The sequence below is a fragment of the Tiliqua scincoides genome, chromosome 3, assembly GCF_035046505.1.
Source record: "Tiliqua scincoides isolate rTilSci1 chromosome 3, rTilSci1.hap2, whole genome shotgun sequence".
Classification (NCBI taxonomy): Eukaryota; Metazoa; Chordata; class Lepidosauria; order Squamata; family Scincidae; genus Tiliqua; species Tiliqua scincoides.
The window spans coordinates 126,870,286-126,898,127 of NC_089823.1; the positions used below are offsets into that span (position 1 = coordinate 126,870,286).

Consider the following 27,842-nt stretch of genomic DNA (forward strand, 5'->3'; position numbering starts at 1 on the left):
CTTGTGACCCACTCTGATTGGCTGTCCAGTGGTGCATTGCACCATTCCTCCATAGCCTACATGACCCAGCACTCATCTCTCCCCAAGTCACATGACTCCCACCTGCAGCAGGTGCAGTTGATTGCATCAGCTGTGCTGCTTTGCCGATTGCTTCACACCAGGCCCAGATATCAGGGCCTCCTGCCACATCCTGGCTAATAACAATCTCAAGCCTGGGATGCCAAAAACCTGACACATCTTCTGTCAGGTGTCTGCCTAGAAAGTGTGGCATCGCATCAGATAGCCTGAAGCACTGGTTGAATCCATGGATATAGGACCCACTGTATAAGCAGATATTTTCATCTAGTGGGCAACTAAGGCTTACAGCTATTTCTCACCTCAAGAGCCCCATCTATCCAGCTTTCCACTGCTGATGCAGCAGTGCCAACAGGGTGCGTGCTAGATCCTGTGGTAGGTAGTCATGGAGACTTCCTCAAGGTAAGAGAATGTTTGCTCCCTTACCTTACTGCTGCAGTGGTGCTAGAAAGCTGGGTTGGATTGGGCCATTAAAATCTTTGCTGAACTAAATCAATGCATCTTGATTGAACCATGCAGCCATCATATCTGGTGTCATGGGTCATGAATCCTCATACAAGAATTGTGGCTTGGTGGTATGAAAGCATTACAATGTAGTTTTCTCACTTAGTCTTCTCAATTTAAACATAAAGCTGAAATCTGGACAAAATGATCTGCTTGAATCAGGGTTTTTGGGGAAGCCTAATGTTAAACACACAAATACTGCTCTGTTCAGCAGGGGCTTCAGTAGACTGTTCAGTACAGTCTTACCAAGACAAAGCTGGTCATCTTGCAGAATATTGTGTTTCTAGCACAACCAGTATGAATGAAGCCGATAATCCTGGCAGGTCTTATTGCAGCAACCCTTTAATCCTCAGCAGTCTGCCTGCAGTCACCACTGCTACCTTTCCTCAATACTGTTTAGCAGTCCTGCTCTTGGAGTCTGACAGGCTGTTACCTACTAAGCATTACATAGTATTGGTGGACCTCTACCCTGATTGTCCTTGGGGCTTTCTTCCCAGGCTCTTAGCAGTAGTTTACATTGGATAATGTTTTCTACTCTAACAGGCAAATTCCAATCAGACACACCAGTAACATTACTGCAAAGAGGATTTGTATTTTTATTGGAATCATTTTTTTGGTAATGCTTTTCCAGTTGAAAGATTTAAATTAAAACCAGGTATAAACCAGGTACAAATTGTGATCATTTTTTCTGCCCTAGCAACATATTAAAAACCACACACACACACACGCGCACACACACAATTCAAGTTTCTGCAACAAATGGCTTGTTAGTGTAATAAAGACAAGATGCTACCATAGACATGGATAGAAAAATCTCAAGATATTCAATATCCTACAAACAAGCCAGACAATTTATGAAGGAAACAGTTTCTTTGAGACTTAAAACCAGTTCTATAATCAATAATCTGAACTAGCATGTAAGAGAACATGCAACGTAAGCAGGGGCAGCTTAAAACAAGCAAATATAAAGTAATGGCAACGAGCTCTTGTAAGCTTTTCCTATGATCGTTTCTCTGAAGTCCAACAGAAGCACTGTATTAGAAATCCTGTAACAAGAAGTCAGTGTTAGTGTTCTTATATTTAGAAATTGATTAGAAGTGAGCTGCAGTCAATACACATTTGACTAAACAAAAAAGTCTACCTTAATTTCCAGCCGTAGCAGGTTTAACAACCTTAAAAGGGTTGCTAATGCATTAAGACATATTTTTGTCTGGCATCATCTGCTTCTGCAATGTTCAGCAAAAATATTTCACTTGATACGGCTTGTTGTGTCTGACATTTCCATTACACAGGATCCATACAAAAGACAATTGAATAAAGCCTTACACACACAATTCCCATTAGTATCATATTAAAAGGAAAGATGTTGTAGCCTTTCCTCATAAGGAAGGTCTCCAGCCCTCTGATCATTTTATCTTCTCTTGCACCTTTTCCAGCTCTACAATATTCTTCAAGGTGTGGCGATCAGAACTTACATTGTTCCAAACATGGTCACACCATAGATTTGTACTGTGGCAATATCATGTGTCCAGGGTCAATATTTTGGTTTTCCCAAAGTGTGCTGAAGACACACATTTATATATGTGTACTTGGTGACTGGCTGGAGAGTGAGGATCAGACCAGTGATGTGCCTATTTTATAGAACTGACGGCAACAGATTCAAAGGCCAGGAAAGCCTCACTTCTTATTGTAACCATGTAATCACCACCACCCCTTCATATATGAAGTGCTCCAAATTTGACTAGAGACCCATTTACTTCTTAAATGTTAATCAGGTTTCATGCCTCCAGAGTCCAGATGAAGCTCTCCAGCACCAAATCTTGATGGAACAGTATTTCTGATGGTTTATGACCAAAGTACCTCCTTGGACTCTTGAGTTTGGGAAAAACGACTTTCTCAGAACAAAGGAAATCTTACAAATGGTCTTCACCAACTATGTAATTAAGTTCAAGCTATTCAATCCAACAGCTCATACAGCTAGTTACTGGACCCACAAGTGGGTGGAAAAACAAAGATGAAACCCAGCAGGGTCCTTCACTAGCAATAGAAGACCACTTAATTGAGTCACCCCATCAAATGATCCCATAAGATTCTAAGGAACAAAAGTCTACAAAAACCATTGGCTTAAGAGCCTCATGTTCTTTGTTTTCCACCTGCTCCTCAACTTCCCTTGCTGTCTGCAAATCATTAACCTGTTGATGGTGTTTTAAGTCACTCCCAATCAAGCCTCCATCAGAAACTGCTGACCTCTGCCATGCCAGCTGGCACCCAGGACAATAATATTCTGCAGCCCCCCTTTTTTCTGGTGTTCCCTTCATCTTCCCAAGTACTACTGAAAGTGCTGAAAATAGTATAGGCTGGTCAGCTAATCTTGGCAGCTTGGCTCCCTTGCCTTGCTCCCTTTCAGGCTACTGTCTTCTTGCATGTTCAGGGCTTGTTTCATAGCCTTCTTTCCATCTTTGAGATTTATTCTGGAAGACTTGCTTGGTTGGCCCTTCGCTGCCATGACTCATGAATGGTTTTAAGCTTCTTAGAAACAGGATAGGTAATCTTGGCCAACAGCCCAGCTTGCCAGACCCACCAAATCCCACTATTTTCCTCATTTTGTCTTAATCACGATGTAAGGCTAATACTTCAATATTAGCCATGACCTACTTATCCTATTGATTACACTATCGTCACATAGTCAGATGATGCCTGAAAATGATGCTCCTTTGATTACCAAAAGCAACAGTCTTGAAATATTTCAGATGGAACAGACTGTTTTGGTTGGTATGTTATTATTTATGCCACTAAACACACTTTTCTCTGCTGCATTACACAGAATGAGCGATTAACCCATCCACCCCTTAGCATATTCAAAGTAAACTGAACTGTGTAAAGTGTTTAGATCAGGGGTGTCAAACATGGGGCCCGGATGCAGCCCACAGAAGCTTTTTATCTGGCCCTTAGGCTCTCAACTGCTGAGCAGTGCTGAAGTGTTACTGCTAAAAGGGCAGCCCACGTGAAAATTGGGCTCTCCCATATCTTGAAAATTTGTGTATATTGATATCTCCCATATCAAGATTTGTGCATTTTCTGTCATTTGCAACTAATGAGTTCCTAAGTGAAAAAAGTGGTGCATATTTGTGGTTATGACCAGTTTAATGACATCACTTCTTACCTAATGACATCACTTCTGGTCCTCAGAAGGCATCATTAATGCTATGCAGCCCTCTGTATGAAATGAGTTTGACACCCCTGGGTTAGATAATCGTCAACATCCTCCATTTTCAATTCTTCAGAAGTGATTAATGAATTCATCGTTGCTCCTCCACATCCTTCCCAGACAATGAATGTTACTGACAGAGTAACCTTTACACAAGAAAAGTCTCATTGCTTTTATTCGTCAGAACTGTAAAATACGAGATTTGTTACTTACCCAGCCGTCAGCATCAGAATCCACATTCCCAAGGTATTCTGAATGGCAAACATTACATGGCCGACTTGGTAGTCTGTCCAGAAATGCATTATTTACCCTTAGAAAAAGGAAGAGGGAGAAATAAATGCTAACAGAACCTTACTGAAGTTAGGAAATTGAATGGAATAGAGGTATGGATTAATTTTCATGACTTGCAGCAAACTGTGCAAGTAACATCCAAATGTGACGACTAGTGAAAGTTCAAAGTTTTTCTATTTTGTAGAGTCAAGGATGAAGGCAGCATTTACCAACATGGCCCTTCAGACTCACATCCTATCCATTCCAGCAAGGGTGAGAAACCTTATTAACATTCAGAGTAGGTTAGACTTACTTCAAATTAATTTGCTACCTGGGCAAGATTTGGTAGTGCACTACAACTGCACTACATTTGGTACTGATGGTTCTCGTATTTTAAACTCTTTGTTTTACATGCGTCTCTCAAGGATTGGAGGCCTCTTTTAAAAAGTGGAAAATTGACAAAAATGGAAACAGATTTTTCACACCAAATTGGTTTGGAAGAGTATTATGATTAACAAGCATAACTACTAGTATGGAAAATTTGAGTCAGTTTCATAAGAGAGCACATCTGCCTCACTAGCACTCAGAAGCAGGAGTGTAGTAGTGGTAGTTTTTGAACTGCAAGACACTTCTCAATAAAAAAAATCAAATTTAGGGTACAATCCTAACCAGGTCTACTCAGAATCTTATTGTGGTCAATGGGCTTACTCTCAGGAAAGTGTGGTTAGGATTGCAACCTTAATCAAGTTAGCAATTTCATCTCCTAGTTAGCAATCCATCTAATATTTTTCACCTTCAGCCAATCAAAAGGCAAGTAGGCATGCACATCTAGGTATGCCAAATTTCTGTTTTAAAAATTATATGATTCATCTGTTCTGTCTGTATGCATGCTCCCCCATCAACCCCCAAAGGTGTAGTAAAGGGAAAATGGAGCTTTGGGACCTCTAACAGGACTGCTGACATCAGAAGGAGTGATCAGGCTCTGCCTTTGAAACTTTTTTCCAACAGGACCTTAGCAGAGAAGCAGCACCATCTCAGGAGGAAGCAAACATAAAAATCTTCCTGGGAGTGTATGTTAATAGCTAGCATTCCAATATATTTTTATTAGGGTTTTTTAATCCCCAGTTTTTCAGTTTCTATACATTTGGTTTTAAAACTATTACAACTTACTTGTTTGGGATGAAATTAGCCAGATCTTTAAATGGCTTAAAAAGCCAGATCTTAAAAGCCAGATCTGTAAACTTTTAAAAAGTTTAATAAGTAAACATAAATAGCAGGAGAACACACACAATGATTTTTTTCTTCTTTGTTATTGTCTTACTGGGGTGTGATGATAGAGGTGTGGTTATAGAGGGTGAGCTCCTGCACTTTAAAAACTCATCACAGCATGCACACCCTGAAAACAAACAGTCCCCAACAAACATCTTTCAAAAAGTACCTTCAACAATTGCACACAGGCAGGCACTGCTGAGAACCAGGAGTGTGGTCAAAGAGGTAGAAGTGGAGCCAGAGCACCCTCACCCCCAGTTTCTCCTTGCTTAAGGTATATGCTCAACTTTTATTTTTTCTGAACGTTTGAAAGACTGCAGCTGAGCACTCAAACCTATAACATTCCTTGCACCTGCTGTAGGAGTCGTCTCAATCCTCCCTGCTCCTCTCAACTACATCTATTTCCCTCCCCCTACTTCCCTAGGAACTGACACTCAGTCTCTTTTAGTGGTTCCCAAACATTTTAGCCTTGCATTCCCCTCAGCCTGAACTTCAAAATGGACTAAGGCACATTCACTTACTTATGAATAAATGCGCACATGCAGCTCAGTTTCACTTCCGTAGGGTGCAATACATTTTCCTTGTCAGCACTCAACTTGTCAGTTTCATGATCCACTAACAATTAGGTCCTGATCCATTGGTGGGTTGCAACCCACAGTTTAGGAAACACACGTCTAGTGCCATTTTATAGGAAACTTGATAGTGAATGAACCCCACTAGAATCGCTGCTTGTCAATCAGAGTGTATTCTCATCCCGATTCCCCCTCTCTTCAGCGGTAAGCTTGCCCCCCCCCCAATGAACAGGACCATGTTTACATCTATATCCAACTGTCATCTTTTGCAGTGCACATGAGCCAACAGTCAGGTCCTAAAAAACATGCCAATTTGAATACATGTGTGGCTGCCTACACATGTGTCTCTGAGCAAATTTGGTTGATTACTCCAAGTCTATTCTAGAAGCAAGCAATATATATATTCTATATATTAAGCCAGCTTCACATATTTCCATCCATTAATCTTACCTGAGCCGCTCATTCTGATGGGCTTTTCTTCTTGCTCTCTCATCTTGCTGCTGTTTAAATTCCAACCACTCAGCCTTTGAACAATAAAAAGCAAAAAATGGTAAAATTAATGCTTAACAGAATTATGAAGAAGGCATAATTACAAGTGGTAATAAACTAGTGTAATATTTCATCTGTAAGATCTGCTTGCTCCTCTTAGAAATGCATTTTTCATATACCACAGACAGATTTCCTTTTCAGGTAATGGTCAAAATGCTTCCCTTTGCAAGTTAGAAGGCAACAGAGATCACTGTATCAGAGAACAGAAGGTAGCAGACTATAAAGTTAGAGGGATTGTTTATTAATGGAATTAGGAAACCTACTATCATTTTATTCTGCCCTTTCAGCAAGGAGTTCAGGATGGTGTACATGGATGTTGCCCCATTTTATGTTGGGACAGTGACAGGCTCTCAACCTGACAGCTCACAGTGAGCTTCATAGTTGAACAAGGATTCCAAGTCAGGTCTCCTTGGTTTATACCCAGCACTCTGCATTTTTAAAGCACTCTGCATACTCACTCTTCCGTACACACACACAGTAGCATGGCATCCAGGGTAGCTTACAACATTCATTAAAATGCACATCAAAGCAGAAAATAAAAAGCAGTAGCCAGCATTCAATATCATTCACACACAGTACAGAAAATGCAACAGAAGCAGGAATAAAAGTGTCTAAAAAGCAACAACCTCCCATAACCCCCCCCCCCAATTAAGTATCCAACAACAGATGACCAAATCATATCCAAACGAAAAAGGAGAGCCAAGACTACAGTGGAACAGCCAAGCAAAAAAAAAGTTTTATAGCCCCTGTTGGAGAGTCATCATTCTCCAGGAAGGGAATTCCATAATTCTCCAACACAGAGAAGGCCCTACCCTTTGTCGCTGCTTACCTGGTTTCAGTTGGGGCAGCACCCAAAGTGGACCTCCTCAAATAACCTCAGGACACAAACCAGTTCACATGAGGAAACTGTGGCACACTGGCTCTTATAGATTCTGCAGAATCCCCATTGGGAATCTAGTTTGTTGTTTTAGTACCAGTAGTTCTGAACAATGCTATGCATATCCAAACTACATCTACAAAAATACATGGTGTATCTTTGGTACACACCAAGTAATTACCCTCAGATGAGACACCACATAGAATTACAAAATATTTGGCTAATTAAAGCCTCTCTTTGCATATTTTGCTGTGTGGCCGGCCTATCTCTAGGTGATTTATAATCCCACATAAATTAGAAGTGGCAATGACATTTGTAGATGTCACAGGTCATTTCAATTACTGGATGCAATAAATGTTGGAGAACTCAATGGCAAGCCTTATAATAAGAAGATTTTGCCCAGGCATATCCCTGTTTTTGTTTTGTTTTGAATGTTTTGTTTAATGTGTATGTTTTTAATAAAGAGAACCCAGAAGGTTCTAATGCTTCTAAGGTCCTTCAAAGACACCCCCTACTGGTTGCTGAGGAGAAATGAATCCCCCAGGTGCATCCTCCTCCTTCCCCTCTCCAGCGGGTAAATAACTACCAGTGGCAGGACCACTGTCTAGGAGCATGGCACTGCAGAAACGGACCTTGCTTACCAAAGGTGGCAGGTTGCCCAGCCCCAGATAAGGTGCTGAGGGGAGAGAAAAAGAGGCAAATTGGGCAGCCGTGATACTTGCTAAAATAGTACGCACGCACTCGTGTCTAAGATTGCATGCAAAATCTCCAGCACGGAAACTCAGGGTCCAATTCTATCCAACTTTACAGCACTGATGCAGGCCTGAGGTGAGGGAATAAATGTTCTCTTACCTTGAGGAGGCCTTTGTGACTGCTCCGACACCACAGAATGTAATGCATACCCCATTGGCATATCTGCATTAGTGCTGGAATGTTTGATAGGATTGGGCCCTCAGTCTCTAAAAAGGAACTGGTTTTTGGTAGTAATAGATATCCGAAACTGATTGAGTTGGGGTTCTAACACCAAATATTTTGTTTGGAAGACAGAAGAAGCTATTCCAGATCCCCAAGAGATTCTCAGCCCTGCTTTCAAGACTGGTTCCACAAAGGCATTTAAAACTTAAAGGCAACTCTTAATGAACCATAATCGCTTATTACAAATACAAAATGAAATGTTCATACCACCACAAGAGTGAGATTGTAAAAGCTTTGGATTATGGTTTATTCAACATTAACCCCAACAAGCTCAATATGAATATTTTGTGTAGCAAAGGCAATTACACAATCAGCTGCGAGGAACAGCAGCTGATTTCTTCACCTTTTTTCGTTGCTCTTCTTTCATCTTCTGCAGTTTTAAGTTTTCCTCTTGTCTTTGGATTTGCTTATATGCTTGACTTCTAGCCTATTGTCAAGAGAATATGCTTAACACAGATTTTAAAAGTTTACATCAAACAAGCAAAATACTTCACATGCATTACCTTGATGGGCTCCTCTTTCCCATGTCATATTTATATTCTACAAGAGCATGGATTATGTGTACGACTAAGAAAAAAACAATTACGATCCCCAGAATGCTACTTGTGCATAACTGAGACAATTTGAAGTTGCAGTGGTGCCATGTTTCATGTATCATACCCTAAGATTCTAAACAAGATCATGTACCTAGAAAATTTGCTTCCTACTAGGTTAGAAAAATCATACCCATGTATCTCCTCATTTAGAAACTAAAGCATGTCAGCCCTTGGGGGGGTGTGGCACTCTCTCACTCACACTCACCTTTTATCCTAGACAGTTCTATTGCTTGTAACCACCACTGCCACCAACTTACCCAGGCTGTAGATTCCAGGCTACAGTGGGGTGCCTGGCAAGAGGTTGTCTTAGGTGGGCATAAATCCAATCTACTCAAGAATTCTGCAGTTTTTCTGTAAAATGAATAGGAATAAAGTTGTTTGAGCATGGGGTGCTGAGGAGGGGGAAGAGAATGCTGCTTTTCATCCAGTCTGGATTCTAGCCTAGATTCATAATGTAATGATCAAAATGAAACAGAAGAATATGAGATTTGAAGAGGAGTTGAGGGGACACATTAAAAGAAACATTATTGCAGGTTACTGTCTTAATAGCTTTCTTCACTTTTTTGTTTAAGGTTAGTTCTAGCAAATGGCCCAGGGCCCAATCCTATCCAACTTTCCAGTTCTGGTGCAGCTGCAATGCAGCCTCAAGGCAAGACAACAAACATTCCCTTTCTGTACCTACCCAAGATGACACTAGACCAGATAGAAGGTGGCTGGAGCATAACTTCCTTCTTGCCAGCTTTGCCTCTTGAGAGTTTGACTTAGCAAGGCCAGCCCAATGCCTGCAGCAGCACATCAAATGCTGCCCCCCTTACCCAATGATGTGCCAGATTCTGCTCCTACCAGTCTCCAGCATTCTAGCTCATAAGAACAGCCCCACTGGATCAGGTCATAGGCCCATCTAGTCCAGCTTTCTATATCTCAAAGCAGTCCACCAAATGCCCCAAGGAGCACACCTGATAACAAGAGACCTGCATCTTGGTGCACTCCCTTGCATTGGCATTCTGACAAAGCCCATTTCTAAGATCAGGAGATTGCACAAACGCATTATGGCTTGTAACCTGTAATGGATTTTTCCTCCTGAAACTTGTCCAATCCCCTTTTAAAGGCATCCAGGCCAGATGCCGTCACCACATGCTGTGGCAACGAGTTCCACAGGCCAACCACACGCTGAGTAAAGAAATATTTTCTTTTGTCTGTTCTAACTCTCCCAACACTCAATTTTAGTAGATGGTTCTGGAGTTATGTGAGAGTGTAAAGAGCATCTCTCTATCCACTCTATGCTTCCCATGCATAATTTTGTATGTCTCAATCATGTCCTCCCTCAGGTGCCTCTTTTCTAGGCTGAAGAGGCCCAAACAATGTAGCCTTTCCTCATAAGGAAGGTGTCCCAGCCCAGTAATCATCTTAGTCACTTTCTTTTGCACCTTTTCAGTTTCCACTATGTCCTTTTTGAGATGTGGCAACCAGAACTGGATGCAATACTCCAGGTGTGGCCTTACCATTGATCTGTACAACGGCATTATAATATTAGCTGTTCTGTTCTCAATACCTTTTCTAATGATCCCAAGCATAGAATTGGCCTTCTTTACTGCCACCGCACATTGGGTCGACACTTTCATCGACTTGTCCACCACCACCCCAAGATCTCTCTCCTGATCTGTCACAGACAGCTCAGAACCCATTAGCCTATATGTGAAGTTTTGATTTTTTGCCCCAATGTGCATGACTTTACACTTACTGACATTGAAGCGCATCTGCCATTTTGCTGCCCATTCTGCCAGTCTGGAGAGATCCTTCTGGAGCTCCTCACAATCACTTCTGGTCTTCACCACTTGGAAAAGTTTGGTGTCGTCTGCAAACTTAGCCACCTCACTGCTCAACCCTGTCTCCAGGTCATTTATGAAAAAGTTGAAAAGCACTGGTCCCAGGACAGATCCTTGGGGCACACCGCTTTACACATACATACACCCCCTTACAGAAGCCATGCTGATTGTCTCTCAGCAAGGCCTGTTCGTCTATGTGTTTTGAGATTCTATCTTTGATGAGGCATTCCACCATCTTACCTGGAGTAGACGTTAGGCTGACTGGCCTATAGTTTCCCAGGTCCCCTCTCCTTCCCTTTTTAAAGATTGGTGTGACATTTGCTATCCTCCAATCCTCTAGCACGGCGGCCGTTTTAAGAGACAAGCTGCATATTCTAGTCAAGAGATCAGCAACTTCATTCTTCAGTTCCTTAATAACTCTTGGGTGGATGCCATCAGCTCAGCACTGCCCTCCCTCCCCATTTCCTCTTACTCTCTGTTCCCCCTTGAAACAAACACTCTTTGTATAGCTCAGACAATTTTGTAGCCAAGTTAGGGAAACCTTCTTAATAGGGAACTCCCACCAGGGGTTAGAGGATATCCCAGCTGCTTACCATGCCTAACCTCTTCTTTGAGACTGCGCTATTGAATGTTCAGATGAAAATAGGCATTAAATGGCACTTTTCTCCAAATGTGACCTTTGTGGGTATCATAACTGGCACCAGAGATAGCAGCTGTGTGCAGAAGTGGGCAGCTTGCCTGACAGTTGAAACTTTGCTCTGTACTCTTCTTCCCCAAACCATGCTTCCATTTGAAGGGCCAGGCACTAGTGGTACTTCACAGTATGACAGATGGTACTTGCACACATCGCCATAGTGGAACATTCATGTGGCACATTCACATCCTGTCCACTGGTACAGGAGTGGGGCTGGTCCAGCAGAGCAGTGGTGCATGGTCACTGTGGCAAAAGGACTAAGTACCACTGGTTGCACAACCAGCAGCTGGCTTTCCAGGGTTTCTAATGGGGTCTTTCCCAGCTTTACCCAGAGGTGGCAAAGGTTGAACTTGGGATCAACTGCATGTAAAGTTTGTACTTTATGAACAAGTTTCAACCCCTCCCCAGTTTTTAAGCGAACCTGTGTGTGCATGTGCACACGTGTGTATTTTCTCTCACTCACACATGATTGGTATAGATAGGCCATGTAGTGCCAGATGTTGCAGAAAGAATGAAACCAAGCTATTCTGTTGCAGTCTCCGGGCTTTTGTAGGGTTCCATCATTGTCAGCCAAAAGGTTCATTTATGAGCAGACCCAATTTTAGCACTGTCTAGTGGCTGTTCACTTTCAGCTAGTTCTTTTTCAGAATAGGAAGTTTGAGACAATCACGTTCCTTCCCTCAGGTCTTCAGACATAATGTATGATTTATCCTCAGGAAAACCTGATTATCTTAAACTGTTTCTGCTCTAATGAAGTACTAGCTTAAAGTGGACAGCCACTAGACCCGTGGTTCTCAAACTCTGGGTTGGGACCCACTAGGTGGGTCGCAAACCAATTTCAGGTAGGTTCCCATTCATTTCAGTATTTTATTTTTAATTTATTAGACTTGATGCTCCCATGGTATGTGACTGCATTTGGGGAAATATTACAGATCTATACTTTTAATAGGCTACTCTGCATATACTTTTATATGATAGTCAATGGGGCACACTCCAACGTGTGGCTAGGATTGTGGCCTAGGATTGATAAAAATTTTCTTGCTTGATGATGTCACTTCCTTTCATGACATCACTTCTGGTGGGTCCTGACAGATTCTGTTTCTAAAAAGTGGGTCCCAGTGCGAAAAGTATGAGAACCACTGTACGAGACAGTACCAGCACTGTGAATGACACTATATAGACTGCTCAAGGAACAAATAAGGCAGAGATCAGACAGCAACATATACTTAACACCACAAGGCACACCCAGCAGATACTGGTGTGTACATAACATGTGCCCAACTCTTTGTTAAGCCAAGACAACTTCCAACAGATCATCTTCAGAGGGCTGCATTGAAACAGGATCCCAATATGCTTTACCCCCACCCCGCTGAGGCTTCTCAGACTTACAGAATGGCATAGGTCCAAGAAGACCCATTGGTCTTTCCATAAGGTGGCTTATGGAAAAGTAAAAAGGTAAGTAAAAAATCTTTTAACTTCCCTCTCCCATCCCCTCATCATAGCATGCAGCACTCACTCCATCAGCACTGCTGCATTGTGCAGGCTGGTGGGGTATAGGATTGGGCTGCCCATTCCCTACATAAATACCAGTAGGTTCCATGGGTCTGTATTAAGGCTGAAATGTATACAACATGAAACATCTGGCTCTTGCAGGCCCCAGTGGTATTGCACCTGCATGAAAGCACCAGTAAAGGACAAACCAAGCCTGTGGAAAAGCACCAATGTAGCCATCCATAAGTCGGAGAGCCAAGTATTGATTTCAGCTCAAAGAGTTGTTGATCTGGCCCTCTTGGTTCTCAGTGTTGTCCTGTCATCTTGGATTTGAAGGTGGGAGGTAGAGTCTCTAAGGGGAATCTTATGTTCTTAATCCAGAACACCTGCTGGCAAGTGGGTCACTACCCTGGGAAATTCTTCTACAGAGGGTCTATTCAGAATTACACCCGTCCCTGCCTAAGAACAATTTAAAAAAATTTCTCACACACTTTAAGGCAGTTCTTCCTTTTCCCCTCTGGGTGAAACCTTGAAAGTATCAAGTACTCTAATCTTATTTTCTCTGACAGCAATAGGTAGAACAAAATCAATAGAATTTTTCAAAGCATCATCTTATTTCTGTTCTCATTAACTTTTCCAATCAGCCATTTTTATTGCTCATAACTTAAATGTTCTTTCTTGGCTGGCATTGTTTCTTTTTCTACTTGCCCAACTTTTAATATTAACCTATTGGTGTGTTCCCAGAGGCATCTAGGTATCATTTGTTTTGAAACACTTGATATAAATCCTGAAGTCCAAGAAAATTACAATCAAGAAGAGTATATTATCTTGCAAGCCATCCTGTGTTCCCCCATCTGCTTGGGCAGTCTGCTTCTATATTTTCAGTCAGCATGAATGGGCAGATTAATGGGTACAATTAGAAAGCACCCGCAGAAGCGTTCAAATTGCTTTCATTACAACACTCAAGGGGACATCTACAGAAGCCTAGTTTTCTGCCACTTAGCTAAATACCAGTACTTGACAGAATACAAAGCAATCAGGAACAAGTACAGATTGACATAGGAGCAAGAGAAGCAAGTTCTTGATGCCAAAACTCATTTTTTGTGACAAGTGCTCTTTAGCTGTTTCTGGAACTTTAAGACAGCTCTCTTGAAAGAAAAATGTTGCCAGAAAGACTGGCAAGGGGACAGGTTCTTAGACTGCACCTACTGGATTTCTGCTTATGGGAGTTCCGATCTTCCATTTGAACCAGACTTTTGTGCAGTAGCACTGACTGCCCTAGAAACAGCAGGGCTTGAGTCAATTTCATTTTTATCTTCCAGTAAACTCACAACTTTAAACTTGGCATAAGCTGAAGTGGTGCCGTCCCACCACCCCATTTTTTTTTGCATTGGGTGCAGATCCTCCCCATTGTTCTCTGACACATCTTTAAAACTGGCTGGACCAGTTTTGTCCTGGAACCTTCTAAGATTCTCCCTGCCTGGCCAGTGTTGAAGATATAGTGGAGATAGTAGCAACCACCCTCTTCTCAATCACTGTCCCGGAAGAAGAGCAATTGGGAACAGAAACACAATGCCCCCCCCATATCCTCCTTCAGTGCTGCCACTGAAATACTTCTTTCCCACCAATGAACACAATCATGCGATGGACAGAGGGCAGCTGCTGAATAGGAGCCCAAATCCAAGAAGCATTCTGCCAAAACAGAAGGAGGTTTTCATTTGATTATTACCTGTATTGGAAATTGGTGGCAGGGCTGCCCCTCTACAGCACCTTCATCGCCATTACAAAAAGGTCACTTTGTGTCAGTAGAAAAGGCACTCCTGCCTCCCAGCCAGAAGCAACTTTCTGTTGGCATTCCTCCTACATGTTATGGGAATGGCATCCTCTTAGGTGCGAATGCTGCTCTTATGCAATCCACAGCCTGCGCAACTGCATGGGGCAGCCTTGATTAATGGGAAGAAATTGTGCCCGAGAAGCTAAAGCATAAACTTTCAGTGTCACTATTTAGTTGTGCTATTCAAGCTCAACTTACAAAAGGTTGTCTTCATCAAGCATCTGTTTTCTTACATATTCCTCGTGTCTTCGTTTTTCTTCAAGCTTATTGGCCTAGAACATTAAGATACCATGCACGATTAGCTCTCCTTTTAAGGTACGAAACAGAGAAATCAGCCTTCATACTCTGAACACACAGAAGGTAAACTTATCACTTGGTGTTCACTTCATGCACCCATTTTTCATGGGATGGTTCACTTGGCAGAGGACTCAAGCTGGTTGCAAGCCCACTACTGCATGCATGCGCACACTTCCACCGTTTCACCCCACCCACCAAAAGCAAGGAGAAGTTATTGCAGTCAAAAGGTTGTCTTACTTTCTCTCTTTGAATCACTTTCTTTTTCAGAAGGTCAGCTTCTTCAGCCTCTCTCTTGATTTTTTCATAATCTTGCATCTTCAACTATAACAAAAGTTGTTTTTATCTTTTACTTTTCTCAGAATGCAAACTTTTCATGGAAGAAAGACACACTCATCCTAAAGAGTGCTTGGTTCTCTTCTCCTCAATTCTGAAACTGCCAGAATTACTACCAAGCTACAATGAAGATTATGCTTCTCAGAGTGCAGCACATGGAGACCTATGGCCTTTGTCCACATTGGCAATAGTGTACTGCCATGATAGGCAGATGAAGGAAGTCCAGGACATGACTGCTGACTTTAGTAGTTGCTGACTGCAAGGGCTTTCCCTCCCTGCGCTACTCCATCACGAAAACCACACTGGCTACTATGGACAAGGGGGAAAACTTGTTCTTCCCCTTGTGGAGGCAGAAATTTGTTTACTCTCCCTCCTCCCTACTACACACACATTCCCTACATGTTAAATACTACACCCCGACAATGAGATATTCTACGAATATTCCAAGCATGCCTCTGAATACATCAGGTATTCAGTGTCACAATTAGCTTATGCAGGTAGAGATGGCCAAGCCACCTTCCTGGCCAAGCCACCAAACTGAGAACATGCTCAATGGATACTGCAGTGAACTTTGAGTGCACTCCATTCATATTCAACAGGTTGGCTAAGATCACCTGCTAGTTTCTTCTGGCATGTCAACTAAGAAGTAGTTCCCAAACTGGTGCATTGCAACCCACCAACCTGGGAAGCACGGGCCAATGCCCATTTAAGGGCCGGGAAGGCAGCAACACGATCCACAGGTTTGTGCTGCTGCCAGAGATGGGGGGGGGTTCTACTTACCTGCAGCAAGTGCTGCAGTTCTGGAGGTATAAGGGGGAGCCCTACGGAGGATTCCCCATGCTTGCAAAACTGTAATGAAAAAAACCAGGCTCGTTTTACGACGAAACCCGAAGTGCTCTTTTACACTTTTGCAGGCACCAGGAGCCTTGCAGAGGACTCCCTGCACCCCCAAGACTGAAGTGCTGGCTGAAGCCAAGTAGAAAACCCCCTCCCATACCCGGTAGCAGCACAATCCTGAGGATAACATTGCTGCCTTTCCTCCTCCCCCACAACAACTTACAGTACTCCCAACTCCCTTGTAGGAGTCTGAGAAGCACTGCTCTTAAGTATTCATTGAACTTGAGAAACATACCAAGTGCCAGTGAAACAGGCAACATCTGCACAAAGAGTATAGTGGCAAATAAATCTATAGTCCATGCCATCGAGTGCCTTAAATGCAATCCTCAGTATGCATCTAATAAAAGCTTATGCTGCAATACAATGGTTACTTATAGTGCCTCAAGTATATTGTTTTTGCTACTACAGACTAGCATGGCTATTTCTATAGATCAGTGGTTCTCAAACCTTTAGCACTAGGACCCACTCTGTAGAATGCAAATCTTCCAGGGCCCACTAGAAGTGATGTCATTAACCTGGATGTGACATAATCAAGTGGGAATTTTTTTTTACACTCCCATACAACAAAATCAAATCAATTAAGTAAATTAAAAGGTTACAATAGTTTATTTGAAAATGAACTTAAAATAAAAAACCAGTCTTATCCACACTTCCCTGGGAGTAAGCCCCGCTGAGCCGAGCCAGGCGGGCGGGCGGACACAAACACACAGTAGAACCTCTTTAAATTGACCACCCAAGGGACTGGAGGAATTGGTCAACATAGGGAGGTGGTCAACATACGGAAAAAAGGCTCTAGAAAATTAGGTCTAGAAAAACCCAAGGCTCTAGAAAATTAGGTCAACTTAAGGAGGTGGTCATTATAGAGAGGTAGTCAACTTTGGAGGTTCTACCGTGTGTGTGTGTGTGTGTGTGTGTGTGTGTGTGTGTGTGTGTGTGTGTGTGTGTGTGTGTGTGTGTGTGTGTGTAACTAGTATTTCTCAAACTGTGGGTCATGAGCCAATTTCAGGTGGGTCCCCATTCATTTCAATGTGTATTTTATTTAGAGAGCAAGCATGTGCGCAGCTTGACTAGGCCCAAGTGAACTAAGAACCAAGTTCATCGCAGAAGCCCCAATTTGCTTTCGGTCTCTTAACCATTGTGCTACACCAGCTTCTACTTCATCTTCTATAAAGGCGAAACATGTTCTTCTATAAAGAAGCCAGCCCCTGAAACATGAGGCCCGTATGTCATATGTAACTAAACACATTTATGCTTACTTTGACAATTGCTTTTTCAAGGACATTTTTGAAGGTTAGAGTCCTAGGAGCCCCTACAAATATCCCATACAGGAAACAGAGGTTTCCTAGTTATCCACAGGCAACATTCGACTTTGTAGAAATGCAGACTAACACATAATACTGAACTTTGGATTAAGACGTTTCCTCCAAACTGAGCCTCTCTTCCTGCACCCCATGTTGTGATTCTTACAGACCATATTGTTCCCATCTTGGAGTGAAACCAGAAGCAAAGTAGATGCTTGTTGAAATTGTTTGCATTTCTGTACACATTTATAAATAAAATGAAAAGTTTATACCTCAATGCTATGCAAAAGTAAGTGTGCATAAGACTGTAGCCCAAGTTAAACACAAGATTTCTCCCCTTGTTCCAGAGTCATTAAATGAATTGACATATGCATTCACTCTAACCTTTTGTTGATATTTGGACTGAATGTGCTCAAGTTGCTGCTTCTGCCTCACTTCAGACTCCAATGCTCTTCCACCTAAAAATGCAAAATATATTTATTGTTTTGAGAAGTTATTGATCACACTAAACATATGACAAAGATATAGCATTTAGAGTACATGTTATGCTCTCAGTACTTAGGGGCAATAACCAGTGGTATCGCTAGGCGGGTCCAGACTGCCCTGGGTGATGCACTCAGGAGGGGGGGCGTGACACACCGCTAATGGCCAAAATTGTGAAATCTTGGTATTGATACCATCTTGTTATATCATTCAATATCGCTTTTCATGCAGAATGCAATGAAATAAACCACATTTAAATATCTGAATATTTGTATTCTCTCAAATGTTATGGCCAAATAACCAGAAAAGGTTACTGCCTTATGCAACAGAAAGTTGATTTTCTTAATTCGAAACTAACCAATGAGATTGATTGTTCACAAAGCCAATGAGGTGTTATGACATAGCAGGGAATCAATATCAGTATGAGTTAGCTCTCATTTCCATGATTCAGAGCCAATATTAGAACTCTTACTCAGTTGTGCAAGTGTCAACCAGTAGATTTTTGTTGGTTACCGATTTGTTTGGTGACCTGTACAGTTATATATTTAAATAACTAACAGCCCAATCCTAAGCTGCCCTACATGAGTACCTTGGATCCTGCGGAGCTCCATGGACCTGCCTCCCATCCCTCTCCCAGGCACACCTCCAGCCCGCCCCCCTCCCCGCATCACACCTCCCCATCACACCTCCTCCCCGCCCTCTCTCTGCCCCCCACTGACCTCCTCCCTCCCTGGTGCACCTCCTCCCCGCCTACCATGCTGCGGCTCAGCGGTCCAGGAGACCGCCGAGTTGCAGAAGCTGGGCGACCGCAACGGCACGTTTGCAACAGTGCTTGGCAGCACGGAGCTGTGCTGCCGAGCACAGAATGGGGTTCTAAGGCTGCAATCCTAACCACACTTTCCTGAGAGTAAGCTGCATTGAACAAAATAGGACTTAGAATTGTGTGTTTCCTGAACAAGTTAAAAGCAAAAAACAAAAGATGCCAAATCTGAGCAGGACCTTTTTTAGGCCAAATCAGTAAGTCAATGAATAGTGAGGGGTAGCTTTTGTGTTCTCCAGAACAGATGACATGGTTGATGTGCAGCAGAGCAAGAGGAAGGTGGAAAGTGGGCATGAAGCAAGAGTACCACAGCTTGCTTAATGATTTAAGATGGAGCAAAATCTTATAGGGAAACATTTGTGCAAGGAAATATCATTTGTTCTAACAGACTTTGGTGCAAAACAAATGGCTGTTCTGTTTTTTAAAAGATGGAATATTTCAAAAAGTTGAGTTACAATTGTTAAATCATAAGTTCTGAAATGAGAGATTTTTTCCACGTATGCTATTGAGTTGAAATTTTGAAGTTTGCAAATCTGAATTAAGACTGCAATCCTACACAAATTTTCCTAGAAGTGAGTCCACTGGGGCTTACTACTGAGTAGGAAAGCATGTGCTTGGGTTCCAAGGATACTTTGATGTTTTTACTCTAACAATACCACAGTTCAACTATTTATGGCTATTGGAAATACAAGTTCAAGTTTATTAGGTTGATCAGTACATAAGCCATATGCCTATTTATCTAAAATCTTAAAACCAGAGTTTAAAACCACATAGAAACAGAATTTGGCTATATCCACAACACACTCTTTGCAAAGACTACTTAACAGTAATTTCAGTCTTAAAGAGTCCAAAAACACAAAAAATTTATGTATCCATTTCTTTAAGAATCGATCTCTCTCTGCTGTATATTTTGGGCATCAGAAAAAGATATTCAGCGGGGTGTCTAATTCAGTTAAGGGACAATCACAATAAAGCTGCTCAGGAGGGATCCTTTGAAAACAACCCTTCATTTGTGCTGTTGGTAAAGCATTGCATCGTGCAATCATATAAGCACACCTCAACTTGGGAATCATCAGTACATAAAAATAAATGGGTAAAGAAAATTTAGTGGGAAATTTAATTCCGAAATAAGAAAGGGAGCATTTACGCTTAGCCTCCCTTAGAAGGCAATTCCAATCTTGAATTAACAGCATTTCAACAAGCAGCAAATGGCTTCTTCCACTGAATTTTTCTAGTGACTGTAGGGCCAGCTCACATATTTTCATATTAATGTTGTTATTCCATTTTACCCAGCAGTGTTCTTGTGTAAACCATGCAAGGAACACTACTCCAAGATAGCGAAATTCATTAACCAGCTGCAACTTATAGTGTTCCTTGTATTGTCCAAACATCTACAGGATCTTAAAAGGATGATTTCCTTTTAAAATAAACCAATATTTTAGATTTATCCTCATTTATTTCTAATAGTTCTTCACTACAGTAAGCAATAAATGCTTTGATGGCATGCTTAAGACCAATCTGAGTTCTGGACAACAGAACAAGATCCTGCGTATAATAAGGCAGGAACTGGTTTGTTATCTAAGCATGGTGCATGTATATCTAAATCAAATAATTTTGGAACAAAATCATTGAGATAGAGGTTAAATAAATGCGGCGCAAGAACACATCCCTGCGTAACCCCTCTTTCAACAGATATGGGGCGAGAAATAGCTCCATCTTTGTTTAGTTTAACATATAAGGAGTTTCCAGTATATAAATTCATTATTAATTTTAACAATCTTTTAGGCATAGATGTAGAATTCAATTTATTCCAGAGTCTTGCATGAGACAGAGTCAAAGGCAGTTCTTAGATCTATAAATGCTGCATATAGGTGCCAGGAGCATTTAATGCATATTTACTTATCAATGATGCCAAAGTAAAGCAAAGATTGATACAAGAGTAGCCTTTCCTGAACCCCGCTTGCTCGTCTCCTAGTATCTTCTCCTGTTCTATCCAATCAAGCAGTTTCTCTTGCAATAGAGATGCATACATCTTGCCAATCACTGTTAAAAGGCTGATTGGTTGATAATTACTTGGGTCTGTCCTTTCCCCTTTCTTATATATGGGCTCTCCTTAGGATACCTTCCAAGCACTTGGGATAATTCCATCCTTATTAACCAGCATGAAGAAGGGTGTGAGTACCTGTGCCCACCAGATCGGGTCTGTCTTAAAAAGCTTGGCAGGAATTGCATCTATCCCAGGAGATTTCCACAATTTAAGCCTGTTGATCAGCGTTATGACTTCCTTGCAAGTAACAGGTTCCAGTTCAATAAACTGTGCAAGATGGATCTCAAAGTTCAGATCTGGTTCATGTTCATGCTCCTTGTAAAGATTTTTAAAATGTTGGAAATACAGTATAAATACACAGCATGGAAAATTAACCTGGGGCACTTTTTTAAATTGTAAGGTTACATTGTGTTTAGAGATATGAAGGCATGGAAAACTAGGAAAATCAGTTTCTCCTCAGGTATTTTATCCTGTGGAAGAATGGAAAATTTTGGAACACACTAAAAAACTCTTGTAGTGTATTTTCTTTTATAATGAATTAGATGCTGACGTTTTAAAATTCACATGCTCCTTTTAGATCATCTAATTTTCTGAACTACCTGGAGTTCAACCTATAGTCCTGAACTATGAGGGATGTGTCCTCCCTCAAGGAGACACAACAAGGCAAGTTTGATTTTGAAGAGGGGAAGCCTGCTTGGAAAACTTCTTGCCTCTAGCACTGGCTATGCCCCTGAGCTATTTCCTTCTCTGAAATCACAACCACTGGGATCAGCAAATATCCCATGTTGTAACCGATATTATCTTCCATCTTCTTCTCCCAACTGGGTTCTGCATTCTGGGTGGGTGGGTGTCTGTGTATTCAACTCTGCCCAGTATGATCCTTGGTGATTTCTCCAAGTGGAAGCTGTAATCCAAATTTGTTTTCTAGGGAATAAGTCCCTCTGAATCAAGTATGGCCTATTTCTAAATAGACACTTGCCTGTGAGAAATGGACTTTGCAACATTGTTATGCAACACTATATCAAGTGTCATGTGGACAACAGAACCACCACCTTTCTGCTTATAGCAGATAGCGCTGTCCTGCTGCAAGGTTACCACTCTACTTCTGAAGTCTACTCATGTGGAAAGCCTTTCTTATTGAGCAACAGAGTCTGGGATAGACTGTGCTTATCATCCACATACAGCAACTAATGTGCATTAAAAAAAATTGCTATCATGCAGTCATTTTCTGGGTGCATCTTTTTTGCTCCCCACAACTGGTAGAAAAGTGATTTTTAAAGGCTTTTTAAAAATTTCTGTTATGGTACAGCTCAAACAGAGGTATGAATGCCCTTCCAAGATAGCTTAATCAGTTTCTGAAGCAGACAGTCTTGCTTTCAGCCTCTGTTCAATATTTCATTACCACTTTATCATCACTTCTAATACTTTTGCAGTTCTCAACTATGCATTTGAACTGAATATTTCAGATAAGTCTTTATAAAGTACATTAAATGATTGACTTGGGGCAAAATGCACTATTGCCTCCTCAATCGTTTCATGTAATTGGAGCACAAATGCCAATCGAGTTTGTCAGGCACAATTTATTTATAATGACTCATAGCATTTGAGTTCTTCTACTGAAGATTACAGAACTAATTATTTGCTTTTTTCCTTTGGTCCCATGAATCAGCTAGTGACAGGCTAGCTTTTCCCATCTGCCAAGACAGAGCATTTATTTATTATGGACAACCTCACAATTTATTTTAAGTTACCAAATACACTGTATGAGATTTCAGAGTTAAGAAACAGCCCAATTATTTGACCATTAAATATTCTCAGAAAAATCACAAGTTCTCATTTCTCCATTCAAAGTAAGGACTTATGAAATATTCATATTGAGATTCTTTTTTCTTATCCTGGTAAGGAACAGAACCCTAATATGAAGGAAGAAATTTCTGTTCACTCACCCAGTTTCTGGGGGGTGAGGTTAATTGGTCCTGGCCTGTGCTGTTCCTTCCATCTTTCCAGTTCTTCCAGCTCTTTTTTAGCAACTGAAACATGAAGAGATCAGAAGTGAAGGGACTATAAAGATAAAAATCTTTCAAGCTAGCCAGAAACATACATATAATGTCTGCAAAGCAAATATCTATCATCACTTGATGAGCTTAAATGGGCAGGATGAGTTAGAGATGCTATCAAGCTCAACAATGGATTGACATCCAGTTGATTCACCTGTGCAACTGTGGTGACTGAGGGCCCAATCCTGTCCAACTTTCCAACACTGATGCATCTGTGCCAATGGGGCACACACTGCATCCTGCTGTGTGAGAGCAGTAATGGAGGCCTCATCAATGTAAGAGAATGTTTGTTTCTTTACCTTGGGGCTATACTACTGTAATTAGACAAACCATAGGGAGGTGAAGAAATAAAACAAGGAGTTTATTGGTGAGAAGAATAAAATATAGAAAAATACAAACAAGCAGGCTTACTAAACTGGCTTGGGAGTTGGAAATATCCCACCTATGGTTCTTAGCAAAAGCAAGAATACCTGGTTATCACGAAGTTATCCTTGCAATGAAGTTCCTACCTCCCTGCACCTTCACCTCCCTCTTCCTGAACTGTTGAGCTATGCCTTTGATCAATGCACATGGTCCTAGCACACAAGAGATTTCCTTTGGGTGCACACGTTATGCATTTTCTGTAAAGCACCTGGCAACACAAAGCAACCAATACATCCTATATTACAACTTCTCAGTTTGTCAACACCATCTTTAGGGACCTGCCAACTAGTGGAAAATATCACCTACTACATATGGCCCAATGTTCTATGCAAAGCAGAGGAACTGTGCACTGCGCACAGCTGATCTTAAGTCATATACTTACTTTTCTGCAACTGATTCCTCCTTGCTGGATTTGGAGGTATCACAGTATATGCGTCAGAACTAGAAAGAAAAAAAATTCCCCATGATCCTTTATGCAAGTTTTACATAGTATGTGTATACACACAATACATATATACAAATTATGTTACAAGCTAGCATCTAACATCATGTATTGCAATACAGGTCTGAACAATTCTGTATTCTATTAAAGTTGTTGAATATGATTCTATTCGTATTTAAAAATGTGCAGACTTTTGCAACTCACTTACTCTCTCTAAGGGATATTTGGGTACTGGCCAGGAGGTAACAAGTGGTTACCACCACCAGGCTGGTGAGTACTCAACACAGAACCTTCTCAATAGCCACACCCAATTCTTGAACTCTCTCTCTCCTACAAGGCTAGGCAAACATTACTAATCACCATTTTAGGATGCTTGAAAGTTCTGCCTTTCACTGAGCATTGCTTCAGCACTGGTTTTATGGTGCATCTGTTTTTATTCCCGATTCGGCTGTTGTTGGCATTTATCCCTTTTATAAATCTTGGCTTTATGTTTTAGTATGTTGATTTTGCATTTTAATTTTTGTTGTGAACCATCTTCGGTATCCTATAGGCCTATAGATCAAGATATATAAAATAGAAGATTGAATCAAGGATATTAAGGATAATAAATTTGAGGATGACTGGAATCATTGGATTGTTCAAAGGACTGTTGAAGCAGACATCAGTATTTGATTAGTTAATTTTTCTTGTTTTAGACTGGTTAAAAATAGTGTAACTGGCATTTCATAAGAAAAGTTAAAATAAACTAGAGCATATTGACAGGAAATAGTTCCTGCGGAGTCCCACCACACAGAACCAGATACAGGTTTTCTTGAGGGGAAAGAGGCCCCCCAAAAGAGGGTGCACAGACATAGCTAAGAACAGAATAGAGCTGTGAGGTTAATTGGCAAAGTAACTTTATGTGTCACAACACAGTTCTGATATTGCAACCAGAAACGGGGGGGGGGGGAGAGTCTTGAGCAATCAGCTGCAAGGTGGTAATGCATTGGAGTGTTTAGTGTTCCTCTGCAATATGCTTTTACAGTTAAAGGACATCCCCTGCCCACTTTTATGTGAACAGAGCAGACAAGAGAACAGTCTGTCAGTCACAAACAATGTATTCATGTTCTTTGAAGTGGTTGGCTTGCGTCTACACAAATTCAGCAGCCAGTTCACATCATCCAATACTCTATATTAAAAAGAAAAAAATCCTTGTACACATTAGTGAAACAAACCTAGACTTATTTCCCCATGTGCCACATTCCATGTACTATACTAGTTTGTTTTTTTAAAATGAGGTCCATTCAGTTATGTGAAGCTGCCATCTGCAGGCAACCAGACCAGTGCAGTGCACAGTCTCAGTCCGAACTAGATCTTTACAAGGGAGATTCTACAACAAACTCCTACAGCATGCACACCTTCCTGGGAGTAAGTCTCTTAGTGTTACTTTAGTCTCCATGTGTTAACTTTAGAAGAGCTCCAAGATTTCATTGTTAAATTTGCTGAGGTCAAATTGGATCAGTAAACACGGAACAGTTTTTCTTTTCTTTTCCGTTCCGTTCTGTTCCCTAGCTTCCCACTATTTCTCTACTCTCCCCTTCTGGTCACATGCAGAGGTGAAAAAGCCCTTTTAGTTTCCTTGCTTTAAGCAGGGGTGGGCAAACTTTCAAATTCAGGGCTCCTGGGCCTTTAACAATTGTACAGAAGAGGGAATTTCAGCAGCCACAGCTTGTCACCTCAGAGAAGACAATTCTCTCTGTTACACAATTGTTAAAGGTCCAGTATCCTTAAAGCTCAAAGCATACCCACCCCCTTGGGGTTGGAAGGGGAGGGGGCTCACAAGCAGAACCCTCTTGCACCTCTATCCTTTCTTCCTCCCCCCACCCCCTAGGGATGTCTTAGTTTTCCTTTCATGCTTTTACTTGTCTTTGTTCGGTGCAAGGGAGCCTGGCTTTCTTCTCCCCCCTTTGCAAGAGTCAGGGTGAGATTTTGAGCCTCCCTCTGCATCACTACTTTGACCCTTTAAGACATGAATCCGATCTTCCCTCCTGCACAGCCCTTTCCTACGCCCTGCTCCTTGCATCAGATCATGAGCAAGCTTCTTTAAAGGGGCGCTGGGACTGGGATGCTCCGCTCTTGTCCTTCTTCTGGGTGCCCTGAGCGGGTCCCTAGGTTAGCTTTCGCTTCTCTATAAAGCGTTTCCATAGTTACCAGCGGGGCTTGCCTCATTCGCTCCATTTAACCCTTTGATTCCCTAGCCAACAAACAGAATGTTGAGTGACTGCTATTCTATTTATAGCTTTAAGGATTGTTGGAAAAAAATTGGGAATATCCTTATTTTTATATATATATATCTCCTATATAATTTATTTATATATAAAATTCGGTATAAAAGTGGGATTAGGTCACATAATCATGCATTTCACATTACTTCAAGGTACATAAGAAGAGCCCCCTGGCTGGATCAGGCCAAAGGCCCATCTAGTCCAGTTTCCTGTATCTTACAGTGGCCCACTAAGTGCTTCAGGGAGCACGCAAGACAAAAAGTGTGTCCTGGTGCCCTCCCCTGCATCTGGCAATCTGAAGTAACCCACTTCTAAAATTAGTTTGCAACTTCCTACCATGACTTGTAACCTGTGATGGACTTTTCCTCCAGAAATTTGTCCCATCTCCTCTTAAAGGCATCTCACTTAGATGCCATCACCAAGTCCTGTGGCAAGGAGTTCCACAGACTAATTACATGCTGGGTAAAAAGAAATATTTTCTTTGGTCTATCCTAACTTGCCCAGCAAGGTAAGAGCTGTCAATAAAAACCCAAACCCTCACAAACACCCACTGCCACCCAAACCCACTGGTTCAGATGTCAAAAATACAAAAGTGATAAAAAGGACTACAGCCCACAGAGACATGCTAAAAGTTGAACGATAGACTACAAGGTTTAAAGTAGATTTTTTTTTTTAAAGACATCCCAAACTAGAAATAGTGCAAAAGGCTAAACAGCATGAACAATAAGACACGCAGATAACGAGTCAGAGTGCCTAATCCTACTCATGCTTACTCAGACGTAAGTCCCGTTGTAGTCTTTCTCCCAGGAAAGTGGATAGGATTGTAGCCAGAGTAAGCAACGCATGGGCAGTTAGCTGTAGGCTCCCCACTCTTAGTAGTGGGGGGGGGGGGAAGCGTTGGCCCTCTGCAAACCTCTTGGGTAATGAGCTGCATTCAGATGCTCCCTTTTGTCTGTGGGTTTTGGCTACAATTGTCTCAACCTATACCCTGAAGGAGAGATTAGATGAGGAGAGATTCTCCATCCCGGTTGCCCTCTCTTTCTGCTGAAAGCATCCTTGGTGCTTTCATCCTTCCATTAAACGAGAAATGTACGAGATGAACTACCTGGTCTGGTCACCCCCCCACCTCCGTTTGGAGCAGACCGTTAAGAACACCTGAATTGCCCGGGGAAAGATGAGGCTGCTTACCGCTGCTCCTGATCAAAGGAGGACTCTTGACCTGGCAAGTTCTCTTGCCCCCGAGCTTCGTAGTCCAGAAGATCCCCGTGAGCTTTTCTTTGTGAGAAAGGATCACCTGCTTGGTACTGCCTGGAGTAGGAAGGAGAAGCACCAGCCATTCCACTTCTAAAGCTCCCAACCCTACCTTTACTCATTGCTATGTAACCGACCTGGCTGATCTTAAAATGCTACCCTTTCTCAGTCTTCACAGAAGATAGTTCCTCGCCCCTATCACTTTCGATTCCTTATAAAGCCCCGCCCAGGCCAGTCTAGACTATCTCCCCTACCGCGCTTAGAACGAACAGAGATCTGGCAGCAACTTCCCCATCCGGCCATTATCGTTCACGTTGCCCCTGTGACATGACCTTGAAGATCAGTAATTGTTGATTAACATCCTATCGGAAACAAGGTGGCATGCAATCATATACACTTTACTAATCCTACACCTGTGACTAAATCCCACTTTGCTGAATGGGATTTATTTCTGAGTAGACACGCAACCATCTTGGCTAGAAGGACT

At 41.8% G+C, this 27,842-nt stretch overlaps 1 protein-coding gene across 1 annotated transcript; it reads right to left on the bottom strand.

The window, feature by feature from the left end:
• Positions 1–1,151: 1,151 nt before the first annotated feature.
• On the bottom strand, positions 1,152–27,544 carry EPSTI1 (epithelial stromal interaction 1). The gene is made up of 11 exons (XM_066622441.1): positions 27,293–27,544; positions 23,781–23,839; positions 22,865–22,948; positions 17,953–18,026; positions 15,275–15,358; positions 14,939–15,012; positions 9,153–9,246; positions 8,643–8,726; positions 6,349–6,422; positions 4,001–4,097; positions 1,152–1,625 (listed from the first exon to the last, which is right to left on the bottom strand). Exons 1-11 carry the CDS (start codon positions 27,475–27,477, stop codon positions 1,617–1,619), a joined length of 918 nt encoding a protein of 305 aa, XP_066478538.1. The 5' UTR covers positions 27,478–27,544; the 3' UTR covers positions 1,152–1,616.
• Positions 27,545–27,842: the final 298 nt, after the last annotated feature.

Coding starts and splice junctions, on each gene's coding strand:
- EPSTI1 (XM_066622441.1), bottom strand. CDS start 27,477: ATGAGTAAAGGTAGGGTTGGGAGCTTTAGAAGTGGAATGGCTGGTGCT. Junction 9,247..14,938: donor CTTGATGAAGACAACCTTTT/GTAAGTTGAGCT, acceptor TTCATTTTACAG/AAAAACTGCAGAATTCTTGA. Junction 6,423..8,642: donor AAGAAGAGCAACGAAAAAAG/GTGAAGAAATCA, acceptor TATTGTTCAAAG/GCTGAGTGGTTGGAATTTAA.